The following is a 13196-nucleotide window of genomic DNA, read 5'->3' as shown; positions in this document are numbered from 1 at the left end:
AATTCCTTTATTTCACTTCTAGTTTTATTTTTATGAGTTAAGACTGGTAGACTACTAGTATTTGGGGAAGGGGGTTTGGTAGCAGTTTAGGACTAAAAAATTTAAACATACTACATTTCTTTTTAATTTGTTTTACTCCTTTCTGTTATACTGCTTTTTCTGTGTGCTGTTGAAAGATTAATATACACATTTTTGAGAAAATAGACTCTAGTATCCTATTTTGAAATGGTAGAGTCCTGCGTTTATACGTACATAGATTTTTTTTTCTTAATAATTACAGAATTACTTTGCTCTGTAAGTATAAGTACTAACAAAGGAGCAAAGTTCCAGATGTGTATGAAGTGGAAAGAAAGCCTCACATATTTTTAAAATTATAAAGGAACTAATAATAAGCTAAGTGATCCTCAACAGAAGTTTCCCACATTCCAGCTGTACAATTACTGAATACAGGTTAATCCTCAACCATATTTCAGGAGAGAGTTTCTCATTTGAGCTTGAGGAAATCTGAGATTTAGAAATAGATAAAACAGTGATACTATGCAAATCCTCTTTTTATACTTTTTATGTATTTGAATATAAAACATTTCTTTTCAACTAGCTTTTGGAGTGTCTGAGAAAAACTCTGAGCAAAGTAACCAATTGCTTCATTGCTGAAGAATTCTTGACTCGAATAGAAAATTTGTTCCTTTCCGATTATAAAAGCAAGCAAGAAAATGGAGTGACTGAAGAGAATTGTACACAGAAATTGTTAATGTAATTATGTTAAAGTAAGACATTTTGATCTTGACATGAGAAACCCTACTTTCAGAGTTATAACCTTGAAATTACTGTGATTTGGTTAACAATGGCACAACTGTGGTGTTTCTACTCTCATTCACAAAACCCAAACTTGACCACATAAATCCTGTGGAAGGGAAGAGATTAGTATTTATTTTCATACAGTGATTAGCAGAGTGCTGTGTAAACCAGAGGTCGCTGCAGTGGTCTTCTCTTTTAATAGGCAATGTGTAGTAGATGGCAAAAACTTTGAAGGGTGGTCTGCTTTATTGTTTCATATTGATGAGTGGAATAATTTTTATTCTTCCTGGACTACTCATTTAGTGTGTTCCCTTTTGATACCTCATACTCATTAGAAGCACTTCCATATTTTCCATATGTTCTGGTGAGATTTGTTTATGGTTGCAAATGAGATATGAATAGTGGTCACTAAGGTAATAAACATGGTTGAGAACTACCTATTAATAAAGCTAACAACATGCCTAGAGAGGCATGAGGAGAAAAATCTAAAAACAGATCAGCTAGAGGAGAGACCCAGAAGAGTCAGTTTATCAGTGTTTAGTTGTTGATCTCTGCTTTCATTTTATTTTGTAACTACCATACTATGAGATACACCATTTTCTTGGCTATCTGAAAAGGTTTTTATGGATTTCAGACACATAATTAGCTTCAACTATATGTCCACTTAATTAGTGTCTGCAATAAAACCTTATTTAACTGTCACTGGTAATGACAACCCTCAAACTAGATTTTTTTCACACTGTTCTCTATCAGAAGAAAGAGGCAAAGTACTATGTAGCTTGAATAAATCAGAGATTAATTCCATGTCTAGCCCAGTTTCACATACTTTCTAAATCTAAAATGGAGGTCAGAAAACTTTTTATGTAAAAGACCAGTAAGTAAATCATTTTAGCTTTTTGGCCACATATAGTCTCTATCAGACATTCTTTGTATTTTTCAACCCTTTAAAAATGTAAAAACCATTCTTAGTTCATGGGCCACACCACAGGCTACTGGCCATTATTTTCTGATGCTTGATCTAGAGAATTGCAAACATTAGGATTTAATTTTATTCTAAGCCTGAGATACCAACCAATCTTGCATCATTTTCTAATGACAGCCAAATTCAGAATTATGATCCATATGTAAGTATATTTTCAAATAAAAATAAATGACCATGCTGCCTTAATTACAGAAATTTAATCGATTTTAGTGTATTTCTATCAACCAGAGAATTGACCTATACCAATTCTCCAAGCTCTTTTATTAACACATTTCTCTCTCATTATCTGTAGGGACTGGTAACCCACTGGGCATTCAACGTTGGCTCTTCATATGTGAGGGGCTCCTGTTGAATGAATGGAGTTGACCAAGCCCACAGATGCAGACCCTATGAAGGGCTGACTATAATAATTTTATTATATCTGAACTAGATATGACTGTTAGGTCTTTGGGAAAGTCATGATGTGTTTTCTATGTTTTTTAATGCAAAAATATGTCATAACTTTCCTGATGACCCAATATATTTTTGCTCTATTTAGTCATAATCCAATAGGCAGAGAAAAATAAGGCAGTAGTGGAAGTAGTAGTCAGCCTGGTTTAGGTGACTTGGTTCTTGTCACCAATCCCTCTTCATGATTTGGGGAGATATAATCTATCTCTGGGCCTAAATTCTTGATGTATCCTTGCAGGGACAAAATTCTATGGCTCTTTCTAATTTGTTGGACTGCTTGCTCATTTTGAAGTTTACATTTTAAGATAATACAGTTTTAAATGAACATATATTTTTTAAGAAAACTGGTAGCATTTTCCATCTCTTGGTGTATTTGGGATAAACAATGAAGCATAGCTTATAAAGTAATTTATTTTATGGTTAGGAGCATAAAGACTCATGAAAACTAAGAAACCTGAGCTCTTCTGATTCTGCCTGCCAGTTTTGCAGTGTGACCTTGATGAAATTACCTACCCTTTTTGAACCTCAGACTCCTCTCTCGTAATTCAAGGGTCTGCACAAAATGACTTGGTGTTCCTCTCAAGCACAGGTCTGTGGTTCTGTGGCTGACAGTAATTCATTCCTTTGTACTCTTCTTAGACTTCTTTCTATATTGTGTGTTGGGGAACAGGCACTATATTTATTTGCTTTCTTTATTCATATTTCACTGTAATATTTATGAATTTGGGTGGTGATGTTCAGTAATGGAAATTGTTAAAAGTTCTGTTTTCTTTGCATGCCAATGCTTAACGATATTTATTAGTGTAAGCCATACTATAAGGAACTCAAAGATAGTAATGTTAGTACTTGGGTCTTTGAGAGCACAATTTTTAAAATATCTTCTGAGTATTTTTTTTTCTGACTATAAAGTATAATCTACCTTATAAAATATTTTTGTAAATACAGAGAAGTATACAGTACAGATGTCTCAATTCTGTATAGAAAACCACAATTAAGAAATTACTATAAATCTTTCCTCATTTTTTTTGACAGTATAATTTTAGAGTATTAAAATGTGTTGGTTTGGTTTTGTTTTGTTTTGTTTTCCTTTCTTCCTCCCTATTTAATCTCTCTGCTTCCTTATTTTCTGGTCACATTCTTAAAACGTTTTTGCAACCACAGGTGCCCACATTCCTGGAACTGCCAATGTTGGGCTACAGAGGGTAGTAGTTGGAGCCAGGGCCTTGGAAAAGCACAGAAAGGTGGAACTCAGTAGGAGTGTAATACAGGGAGTTTAGGAAGCAGAGTCACAAGGAAAAATCTACCTCAAATAATGTTTGCAGAAGTGGAGAAAGGACTTGAAAACATCCACGTCCCGGTATCCCAATTCTGTTCTTGTTATTGCACAACGACTATAAAATAGTGAGCTTAATTTTTTTCTGTCTTGGCTGATAGAAACTGACACTAGTAGTACCTAATATTAGATTTAGCTTTCTTTAAAAATAATTCCAAAGTAATCATCAGAAAAAAAGAAAAGAAAAACCAGGCCGAACAAGATCAGCAAGATCAGATTCTCTTTCCCTCTTTATTATTTCAGACTTGAACCATTTGGTTCTCTAATCCTTTTTTAAACGATCTTCAATTTCCTTTTCTATAATTGGTTTGACCCTATATTCAGAACTACATTATGATTTTTGTGGGCCTTAGGCACTTTTGCCTTTTTGGACCCCTTCCATACAAAACTTAAAATTATATTTTATAATTGCATTTTTATAAGATGAATTTATTAATATTTTAGATTAAAACATTTCCTTTCATCTAAAAGTTCATTTTTTCCTTACGAAGTTAAAAGAATTAAATATTTCTATGGGCCTCTAAAAATATTGCAGGCCTGAGGCTCTGTGCTTAATGGATATGTTGTCCCTGTCTGTAATCTGAAGGATAGCAATGAAAAACCAGCTAACGGTACTTTCTCCTCTACTTCCACCACCAACACAAACCCTAATGTAGCCTTTGCCATCACATCTGAGAGCACTGTAATTCCCACTATTATGGCTATGGACTTGAACTTCATTCCTTCCTCACCTGACCAAAACTCAGGAGTGTTGCTTGGATTCATCCCTCCTCTAAAAAGATGAGAAGCACAGTTCAGTTTTAAACTTCAGGTAGATATTTTTGTTCTGCTTCTTAATCTATACTTTTGGAACTGGTACCACCCTTCAAAGAGAAATATTCTACTGCTTTTCCCTCGAATCCCTTCCTTCAGCCTCACTCCTACTTCTTACCTTTCAGCATAGAGGTGCAAGATCATTCATCTTGTTGTTTATTGAAAGCTAGGCCTGTACATTAGGCCCATCTATTTCCCTGAATGATCAGAAGCCACTGGCGTTTCCCTGAGTTCGTATTTCCATATTTCAGCTGTTTAATGCTGCCTAACTTTCTCCTTACATTCTTCCTAGGAGTATGCTGAGGTCTGTGCCATGTAGGCTGTATGCACAGTCAGAGCCTCTGCAACTCTGGTAGCAGAGCAGACTGGCTTCAACATGCCAGCACGAGCACACTTATGTGTACTTTACTGTGCTGGGTCCAGATGAGGTGAGTGGAGGGTCTGGAGGCAATGGTATACTCAGGATGCCCTAGGATTGATGTTCTGTCTTATGCTGACGAAGGGACCACATAACACCTGACCACCTGAATTATAACCACCATATGCAAGTCATCAACAGACATCTCATTGAAGAATTTCTCTGCAGAAATTAAATCAGGGTACCCCAATTTTTTTTTCAACTATACTTTTAGCTAGAGACTAAATCCAGAATCACGTATTAATGGCATTTAGGAAAACTTACTTTACTGAAGCACAAAGAAAAGGATATGCATTTTTTAATCATCTAGCTTATCAGAGTTAATGAAAAATTTTAACAAAGAAAATTGATCTGCACCTCTAGTTTACTAGTACTTTAATAGTTTTCTTACAAACTAGTGTATTTTGCAGTATTCCCAGAAAATCACTGTGGGAGAATAATGTAATATACTTTAGGTTATTCTTTGCTTACCTTCTTAAAAAATGATTTTATGTGTACTGTTTTCCCAAAATCTCTTTTCCTTTCTTTTTTTGTTTTTCATTTAGTGTATAATTGTGCTTTCTGATATTTTCTGAATGTGTCTTCTAAGCCACCTTACATCCTTCCTAGAACAAGGGACTGGGATAAGTATGTTGCCCCATACTTATGTTGCCATAGTTATGGGGAGAAAATAAAAATATCCCAGAGAAGCTGTGATTATGTCAAGGGTTCTATATGAAAATAAATTTGAGAATGTAAAATTAATTTTATTAATTATTTTTATTTTCTTCCTTTGGTGTTTATGAATGTTTTCATAAGGACTTTAATTTCAAGGGAAATGCCTGATTTGCTATCCTGAGATGTCTTAGTATAGTCTTTTAGGAATTAAGTCTTAAATTCATTTTTATAGATTGTATTTCTGTTTCATGAGATACCACAAAACAGTTGTTTAAATCTATGAATTAATTATAAAATAGTATTGAAATTCTAGCATGATTTAAATAGATAGGTCATATAGCTCTAAATGTGTGGATTTTACATGTAAATTATGTGTTGTATGTAAGTTTACTAACTAGTGCATGATTATTGATAAACTTGTTGCTGTTGTTTTTCCAAATGTTATCAGTTTGTGGACTTTTTTTATTAGTTTGAATTTTGGAATGTTCTGGAATAAAAAGATTTAAACTATTTTGTATATCTAAATCTAATGCCATATTGTATATATTAAAAATACTGTACATAGCAGTGTTTGTAGAATTATGAAAGAGTTTCCTCAAAAATGATTGAACTCTCTCCTTCCATACTTAATTGTGAAATATAAAATATCTGATTATAGGTGTTGAGATTTTATCTTGTAAAAATCAAAAGGAAACATGCTGAAGATTCCATATAAATAAAATTTTGAAACTAAAGTGATCATCTTGATTTCTTCTAAATTATTAGCAGTATATATTTGGAATTGCAAAAAAAAAATTGCATTAATTCAACTAACATTTGTTGGATTTTATTATGTTGAGCAGTATAGGAGACATAAGGAGGGTAAGTCTTGGTTTTGTCCCACAAGGCATCTATTACCCAGTGAGAAAACAGATAAGTCCTAACATGAATGGCTAAGATGCAAACTGAAATTGATAATAAGCGGCTTAGAGACTTCAAAGGTAACAGATGGTTAGACAAATGACAGAACATTCTTTGGAATGTGAGCAGTGAGATCAACTTCTTCAAAGAAATTGCCTGTCAGGATTTGGTTAGATGGCCTTTGAGGGGAAGATGTTCCAGAAAGAGCCGACCTTTAGCATGCGTGTAGGGGTACAGAAGAAGCATTATAGAGAATGGTGAGTCTTGGTCAGAGGATAGGGCATATGAAGATGTTAGTTATGAAAGCAACACATAGTCAGCAACATTAAGGCTATAGAAAGTATTAAATGAAAATCTCATCTTAAAATCTGTCTTAACTTGAGGCTAGCAGGTGGCGTGGTGGTTAAGGAGCTGGACTCCTACATGACTAACCACTGTTCAAGTCCTGGACTTGGCAGTTTGCTTCCTCTCTCTGTCTCTGTCTCTCTCTCTCTCTCAGTCTCGTGAGTGCAAATACCCTATAGCAAATTTTAAAATAACAATAGATACAATTAAATAATTCTTTTTAAAAATATGTCTTGACTCATTAACTGATCAATATCTTTCTAGTCTTTTTTCCCCTAGAATATACAAAACCTGTAAATATATAAAACAACAGAATCATACTGTATATCTTCAACTTCTATACTTCTCATTGAGGACATGTTTTCACATTGGCTCATAAAGATCTATTCATTCTTTGACACAGTATGTCGCATTCTACAAGTACAGAATTGTCATAGTTGATCTGATCAGTTTTTAGTTGAATTTGAAATTGTTCTTATTTTTATATGAAAAATAATTCTACTTTTTTCCCCACTCTTTTTTCTCAGAATCGATTTTTACGAGCTTAGTTGCTAAATGAATAGTTATGTATCATTTACATTTTGTTAGTATCTGCAGAAAAAAATTTAATAGTAGTACAGGTTTATGTTTATCTTGTTTATGCAACCAGTTTTAACTCAGGTAGCTAAGCAGTGATAATTTATGTGGCAAAGTGGGGGAGGTCTTCAAAAGTTCATGAAAATTTATATTATGAAAAAAAAAATGCACTGATTTCAAAACATTTTTTGTACCAAAGTAAACATGTACGTGCATTTCATTTTACAGTGAACTGTTTGAAGTCCACTTCTGCAATGAAATCCTGGGAGTTCTAATTCTGTGAGGCACTGATTTCACTGGAAGTTTATTCTTCTGTAGAGTTGTTATGGATTCTTGGTAATTAAGCATTTGAGTTAATTTTCTGATTGTGACCAGCATTATACTAAGACTGTGCTTCGAGGCCAGCATTGTTCCATAATTCTGTTTGTATTATGATGATTTTTCTTACTCTTGCTGATTTTCTTTTTCACTGAGTCTCAATTACTTTCCCATAGAAGGCTAACTTAAAGTAATTTCCATTTGCAGAGAGAGATAGCTAAATAGAATACTACTTGACTTTCAGTTTTTCCTGCTGTTAAAAAGACTTATCAGTTAACAAATCTAATTGCTGTTACTGCATGTGATCAATAATTCCCCTCCCATCCATCCTTTCCCCATTAACAAAATCACCTCAAAATACAGAAGAATAGAAAAGCTGTAGAAAACAAGCATCCACTTATTTTATCTAGATCAGTGATTACTGAACTCTGCTCCCATTCCAACACATCTGATAGAACTGGGCAGTGATTGTGACTTCTCTTTCTACTGATAACCAGAAGATTCTTTACATCAGATTCCTTTTGTATAATGAAAAAGTAAAGAAAATCTTTTGACAAGATTTCTTTCTTTCAGGATAGAACTATTTTCCTAAGCACAAAACAATGACTGGATTAATCTTTTCTACTTTCCCTCCTTCCCTTTCCTCCTCTTTTCCTGTACTCCTCACAGAATTTGTTTTTATATGAGGTCAGTTGAGAGATCAGTTAGTTTTCTTTTCTGCAGTGCCTTAAATTGGATTCCAGCACCATGAGGTGGGCTAGATTATGATAATTACAGCTAGCTGCTATAACCAACCAACCCTAATTTTCAGTGCCTTTGCTCATAGTAAACCCAAAACAGATATTCTGATTGGGTGACTCCTGGATGTCAAGTACCCAGGTTCCTTTCACTTAAGTGTCATCTATTTGAGGATAAGGTGAAAGAGGAAGCATGGAGGATCCATACACCTGACACTTCACTACTTTGGCTTGGGAGCCCATGTCGATTTTGCTCACAGTACTTTGGCAAGGACTAGTCATATGATCCCACCTGTATGCAATGCAAATGGGGCTGCTAAATGGAGTCCTGATGGAACAGCTGCTTTCTCAACAAAATTCTACACTAGAGAAGAGAACATGACTTCGTTAATTACTCACCATCTTGAGTACAGGAGACTTTTTTTTAATGTTATAAATTTATCTTTAAGTGGCCTTTAAACGACTGTGCTTAAGGATTCCAAGATTGTAAAGAAAAGATGATGTTGAGTTTCTCTGAAGCCAGGGCCCAACAATGAAAGAAAATGGATAACTTATCCCCTTCAAAATAATGTTAGAACTGGACAAGACCTTAGAAATGTACAGGCTTAGGTTTTGTTTTCCTTTTAGCTTGCTATAGGGTGTGGGTGCTCGCTGGCGAGAAAGTAAGAAAGCTCCCCTGGGGGGATGACTATGCCACAGACCCTTCTCCACTCTCCTCTCAGGGTTTTGGGCATGCACTTGTACGCCCAGCATGTTTTTCAAGCCCCCGGTCCCAGGACTTAAACCATGCCAACTGGTCGTATGACAAGGTTTTGTGACAAGATCCATATGGATGCAGCCACCTTAACCACCACACCACCTGGTTGTCCCAAGTATTGTATTTTAATATGAGGAAACAGGTCCATAGAAATGAAGTACCTTGCCCAAATTCACATAGCCAACTTGGTAGCATGGTCACCTCTAGAAAGACCCTACTTCTGCTACCCAAGTACAATTAAACCATCCTTTTGAGTGATGATTCTCAACTGAGTGACATGAAGAATTACTCTGAAGACTGTGCAGAGCAAACATTTAGTATAATTTGTTTTAATTTACAATGTGATTTTGTCTTTAAAACACCAGTATCTTTCTTATAAATGTCTAGAACATGACTTTTATGAAAAATTTGGCTATGGAATCATTATTAGAAGTGGTGTAATTAATGGGCTTTTTACTAGCATTATCTAAGATTAGCTTTATGAGCTTTAGCTAAGATTGATGAACCCCCCACATCTTCCATGTTCGCTTATATATCCACAAAGCCGTATTTGTTCTTCAGTCATAATGAAAATGTTAATGTCTGAAGCCACTAGAGGGTGCTCTGTCACAGTATATTAGTGTGACAAGCAGCCCTGTAAGGTTGGTTGGCCTAACAAAGTAAAAAAATTGCACATGTGATTGTATTTGTAAACATGGTATATTTCCTTTTCTAATTCCTTGACATTGTGTGTCCTCCTTGACATTGTGTGTCCTAGGGGCGAGTCTCCTTGTTCCATTGTCTCTCCAGTTTAACCAGCTTCACTTTTGAATGTATTTTATTTTAATAGCATCCACCCATTTATAGATACAGTTGTAAATGTTTTCATTTATTTATTTAATGAGTGAAAGAAAAAGCCAGCACAAGGGGTGGTGTAAAAGGGGGATAGGTATTCGTTGGGTTTTTTTTCTTAGGTTTTTTAATAGGGCACGTACACTCATGGAGAGACGAGAAAGTCAGAGAGAGGGAAAATAAGAGATCATCTCCCCAGGGGCCATGGCCACACCAAAATCCTTTCTCCTCCATTCTCTTCTCATGATTTTAGGCACATGCATGTGCACCCAGTGTGATTTTTCAAGCCACCAGGTCCCGGACTCAAATTGGTCGGCCATGTGGGAATCTAGCATCTTAATCACCATGCCACCTACTGATCTGAGGGATAGGTATTTTGATTGAGTCTCTCATGGTGCGCTCCTCCTACTCCAGCCTCCCAGTTAGCTAGGACTGCACGTGTGTGCCACTGTGCCCGGGCTGTTTAAATTGATGGGGGCACCAAACATCCCAGGCGCCACTGCCTAGTGACACCTTCCTATTTGCATTACTATGGCTGGGTTGCCAAATAATATATAGTGTTGTATTTAATCCCCACAACCTTGCCAGAAAGGTTTTACTCCCTCTCATTTAAAACTTACGGTTTAAATAACTTAGCCAAGGTCATGCAAGCAGAAATAGAATTCAAACAAATCCATATGATTCTAAAGCCAGCTCGCTAACTTATTGTCGTAGTGACTTTGCAGCTGGAAAAACCCTCAGGAACCTAGTTCAATCTCATTTATAGATTAGGACTGATACCCAGAGATGAGAAGTGACTTGTGCAGGTCACAGATCCAGTCTGTGGCTAGACTGGAAAGTCAGGGTCCAACACTGCTGGATCACACCTTGTAATCCCTGCCTCACTTGAGCAACCAGAGAAAGCCATTGCTGTGCTAATAGGTCTTACGTGCTTTACCCTGGCACAGCAGATGGAGCCAAGGGTAGTTTGTTACCTAGACAATAGAAGACATGGACCTTGTGGATAGAAATCGTACTCCAACATGGCTATCCCCATTATGGTCAAGCCTGGGGGGGAAGTGAATTCATGAGAACATCTGGAATTTTGAAAAGCAGCTGAGCTCCCTGACTTTGGTGGAGTCCTCCTTCTTTTACACTGTAACAAGAGGGACTTTTTTTTTTTTTAAGAGCTTTTTGCCTTAGGGCCTGTGCACTCCTGGGAGGGACAAAGACAGAGGAAAAGTGAGAAATTACCTCCAAGTGGGTATGGCCATGCTGCAATCCTTTTCCTCCATTCTCCTAGGTTCTTTGACATGCACATACATGCGCCCAGCGTGATTTTCAAGCCACTGAGTCCGGGACTCATACTGTAGTTGGCCATGTGGGAGTCCAGTGGTGTAACCACCATGCCACCTGCTGGCCCCAGAGGGATTTTTTAAATGTAGCACAAATCTGAGCATGTCACTTCTCTGCTTAGAACTTTTCAGTGGCTCAGAGCTTTCTGCACCATGCCCAACACAGCAGCATAAAAGACTCTTACAGTGTGCCCTGTCCAACTCTGTAGTCTCACCTCTTGCCACCCCTCTGCCCCCTTCCAGACACACTCTCACTGACACTCTGCTCTAGCCATTCTGAACAGTGTGGCAAATACTGTTTACCACACCTCCCTGGTCCTGCCACTTTCCTATGCAACCTTCAAAGTTCAGCTCAAACATCGCTCCTACCTAGAAGTCTGGCTCAGCTCTTCACTCCTGACTGTAGACTGGGTTAGATCTTTGCCATTGGGCCTTTCTGATACCCTGGTCTTATCTCTCACACAGCCCTGGTCACATTGGCTTTTACTTGTCTCTATTTGTCTGCTGTTCCTTCCTCCCCACTAATAGGAGCTTCTGAAAGGCATAGACCTGTTCTTTTTAACTCTGTAGGCCCAGTGCCTAATATAACATCTAGCACAACTTAAAAGGCACTTAATAGCAGTGTGATGAATTAATACATCATTGAATGAGTACAAAAAACAAAAAGAATAGAAGTCAGATCCTTAGGGAAACAAGTCAGGTCTAGTAAACTCACATGCCAGATTTTCTTGTTTGTTACTAAAAGATGAAGAACAGAACTGAGGCAGAAGCGTTTGTTCTGAGAAATGAGCCCCAGAGTCTGGGTGGGAGCTGAGACACGGAGCAGCAGCATCTCTTCATTAGCGTAAGTGCAATGAGAGCTTCAGCAGACATGAATCAGCTGATTAGCAAGGGCAACTCACTCCAGAAGATGTATTCTCTTGCAATTTCTGCAAAAACATAAAGGCAGGTGAGATTCTAACATGATAAACGTAATTACGTTTTCCAATCAAAAGTGCAACGTAACTTGGGTAATGATGAGGCTCTAGTAGCTTCCCCACTTGACATCTTGAGTATTTCTATCACTGTGAGCTTGAAGGGGAGGAAAGACTGTGCAGACGTTTTCATCCATCACCTCATGTGCTTTTCTCTGGGGTTTATATGTGGAGAAAATGGCTCGAAATGAACAAACAGGGAATGAAGTAGCATCCGTTTTAAGATGGCAAAGTGTATTGGTGATTTGAGGTTGGGCAGTGAAGTTGACTGCATTCTTTGGGCAAGTGGGGTTTCTTTACCAGACAAATAGGCACTACCATCCTCAGACCTTGCTGAGTGGAGCAGGAGGGAGCAGGAAGAAGCAGCTTCAGCTCCAGCTTATACCCAAGCCCTTTCACCACTTTGAAAGATGCCTTTGGGGGACCAGCAGTTGGTGTAATGGCTATGTCATTGAACTCCCATGTAGCTGACCATGGTTTGAGTCCCAGACCCAGTGTCTTAAAAACTCACGCCGGGCGCATGTGTGTGCGTGCCCAAGATCCTGAGAGGAGAATGGAGGAGAAGGGATTATGGCATTGGCCATCCCCCCTGGTGGGGGGGAGTGATTTCTCGCTTTCTATCTCTCTGTCTCTCTCTGTCTTTCTGGTGAGCACATGCGCCCTATAGCAAAAACCTCTCCAAAAAAAAAAAAAAAGATGCCTGTGGAATGCACTCACCGGAGGTGTTAAGGCAGCCTGTCTTCTCTGCCAGGCTGTGGAGGGCGGTAAGCCATACTCTGGGCAGACTTGGCTCTCTGGACCCAGAAAAGAGTTGCCCTTTCCTCCTTAGGAGGGAGAACAACTACAACAAAATAATGACATACAAACAGGTCTTTAAAGGGCTGAGGACTTTTCTCACTGCTACAGAAGGAAAAGAAGAGGATTCTGGAGCCAGCCAGGTGGTGTACTGGTTAAACTGACTGGATCCCACATG

At 37.6% G+C, this 13196-nt stretch overlaps 1 protein-coding gene across 6 annotated transcripts in view; it reads left to right on the top strand.

Annotated features, from left to right (window-relative positions):
• Positions 1-5408, top strand: part of MYSM1 (Myb like, SWIRM and MPN domains 1) — a 50350-nt gene extending 44942 nt beyond the window's left edge. For 4 of the 6 annotated variants that reach the window (XM_027774367.1, XM_027774366.1, XM_006154913.3 and 1 more), the window contains one exon: positions 599-5040. In XM_027774367.1, coding sequence (XP_027630168.1) covers positions 599-757 — 159 coding nt within the window. In that variant the 3' untranslated portion in view covers positions 758-5040. Of the gene's footprint in view, positions 1-598 lie in introns of all 6 variants that reach the window. The other 2 variants (XM_027774365.1, XM_027774368.1) reach the window with 2 other exon arrangements.
• The last annotated feature ends 7788 nt before the right edge of the window (positions 5409-13196 follow it).

This window comes from Tupaia chinensis, unplaced genomic scaffold (genome assembly GCF_000334495.1).
Source record: "Tupaia chinensis unplaced genomic scaffold, TupChi_1.0 Scaffold000425_1, whole genome shotgun sequence".
Classification (NCBI taxonomy): domain Eukaryota; kingdom Metazoa; phylum Chordata; class Mammalia; order Scandentia; family Tupaiidae; genus Tupaia; species Tupaia belangeri.
Note: the sequence above shows the minus strand (reverse complement) of the source record. Positions and strands in the feature narration are given on the sequence as shown.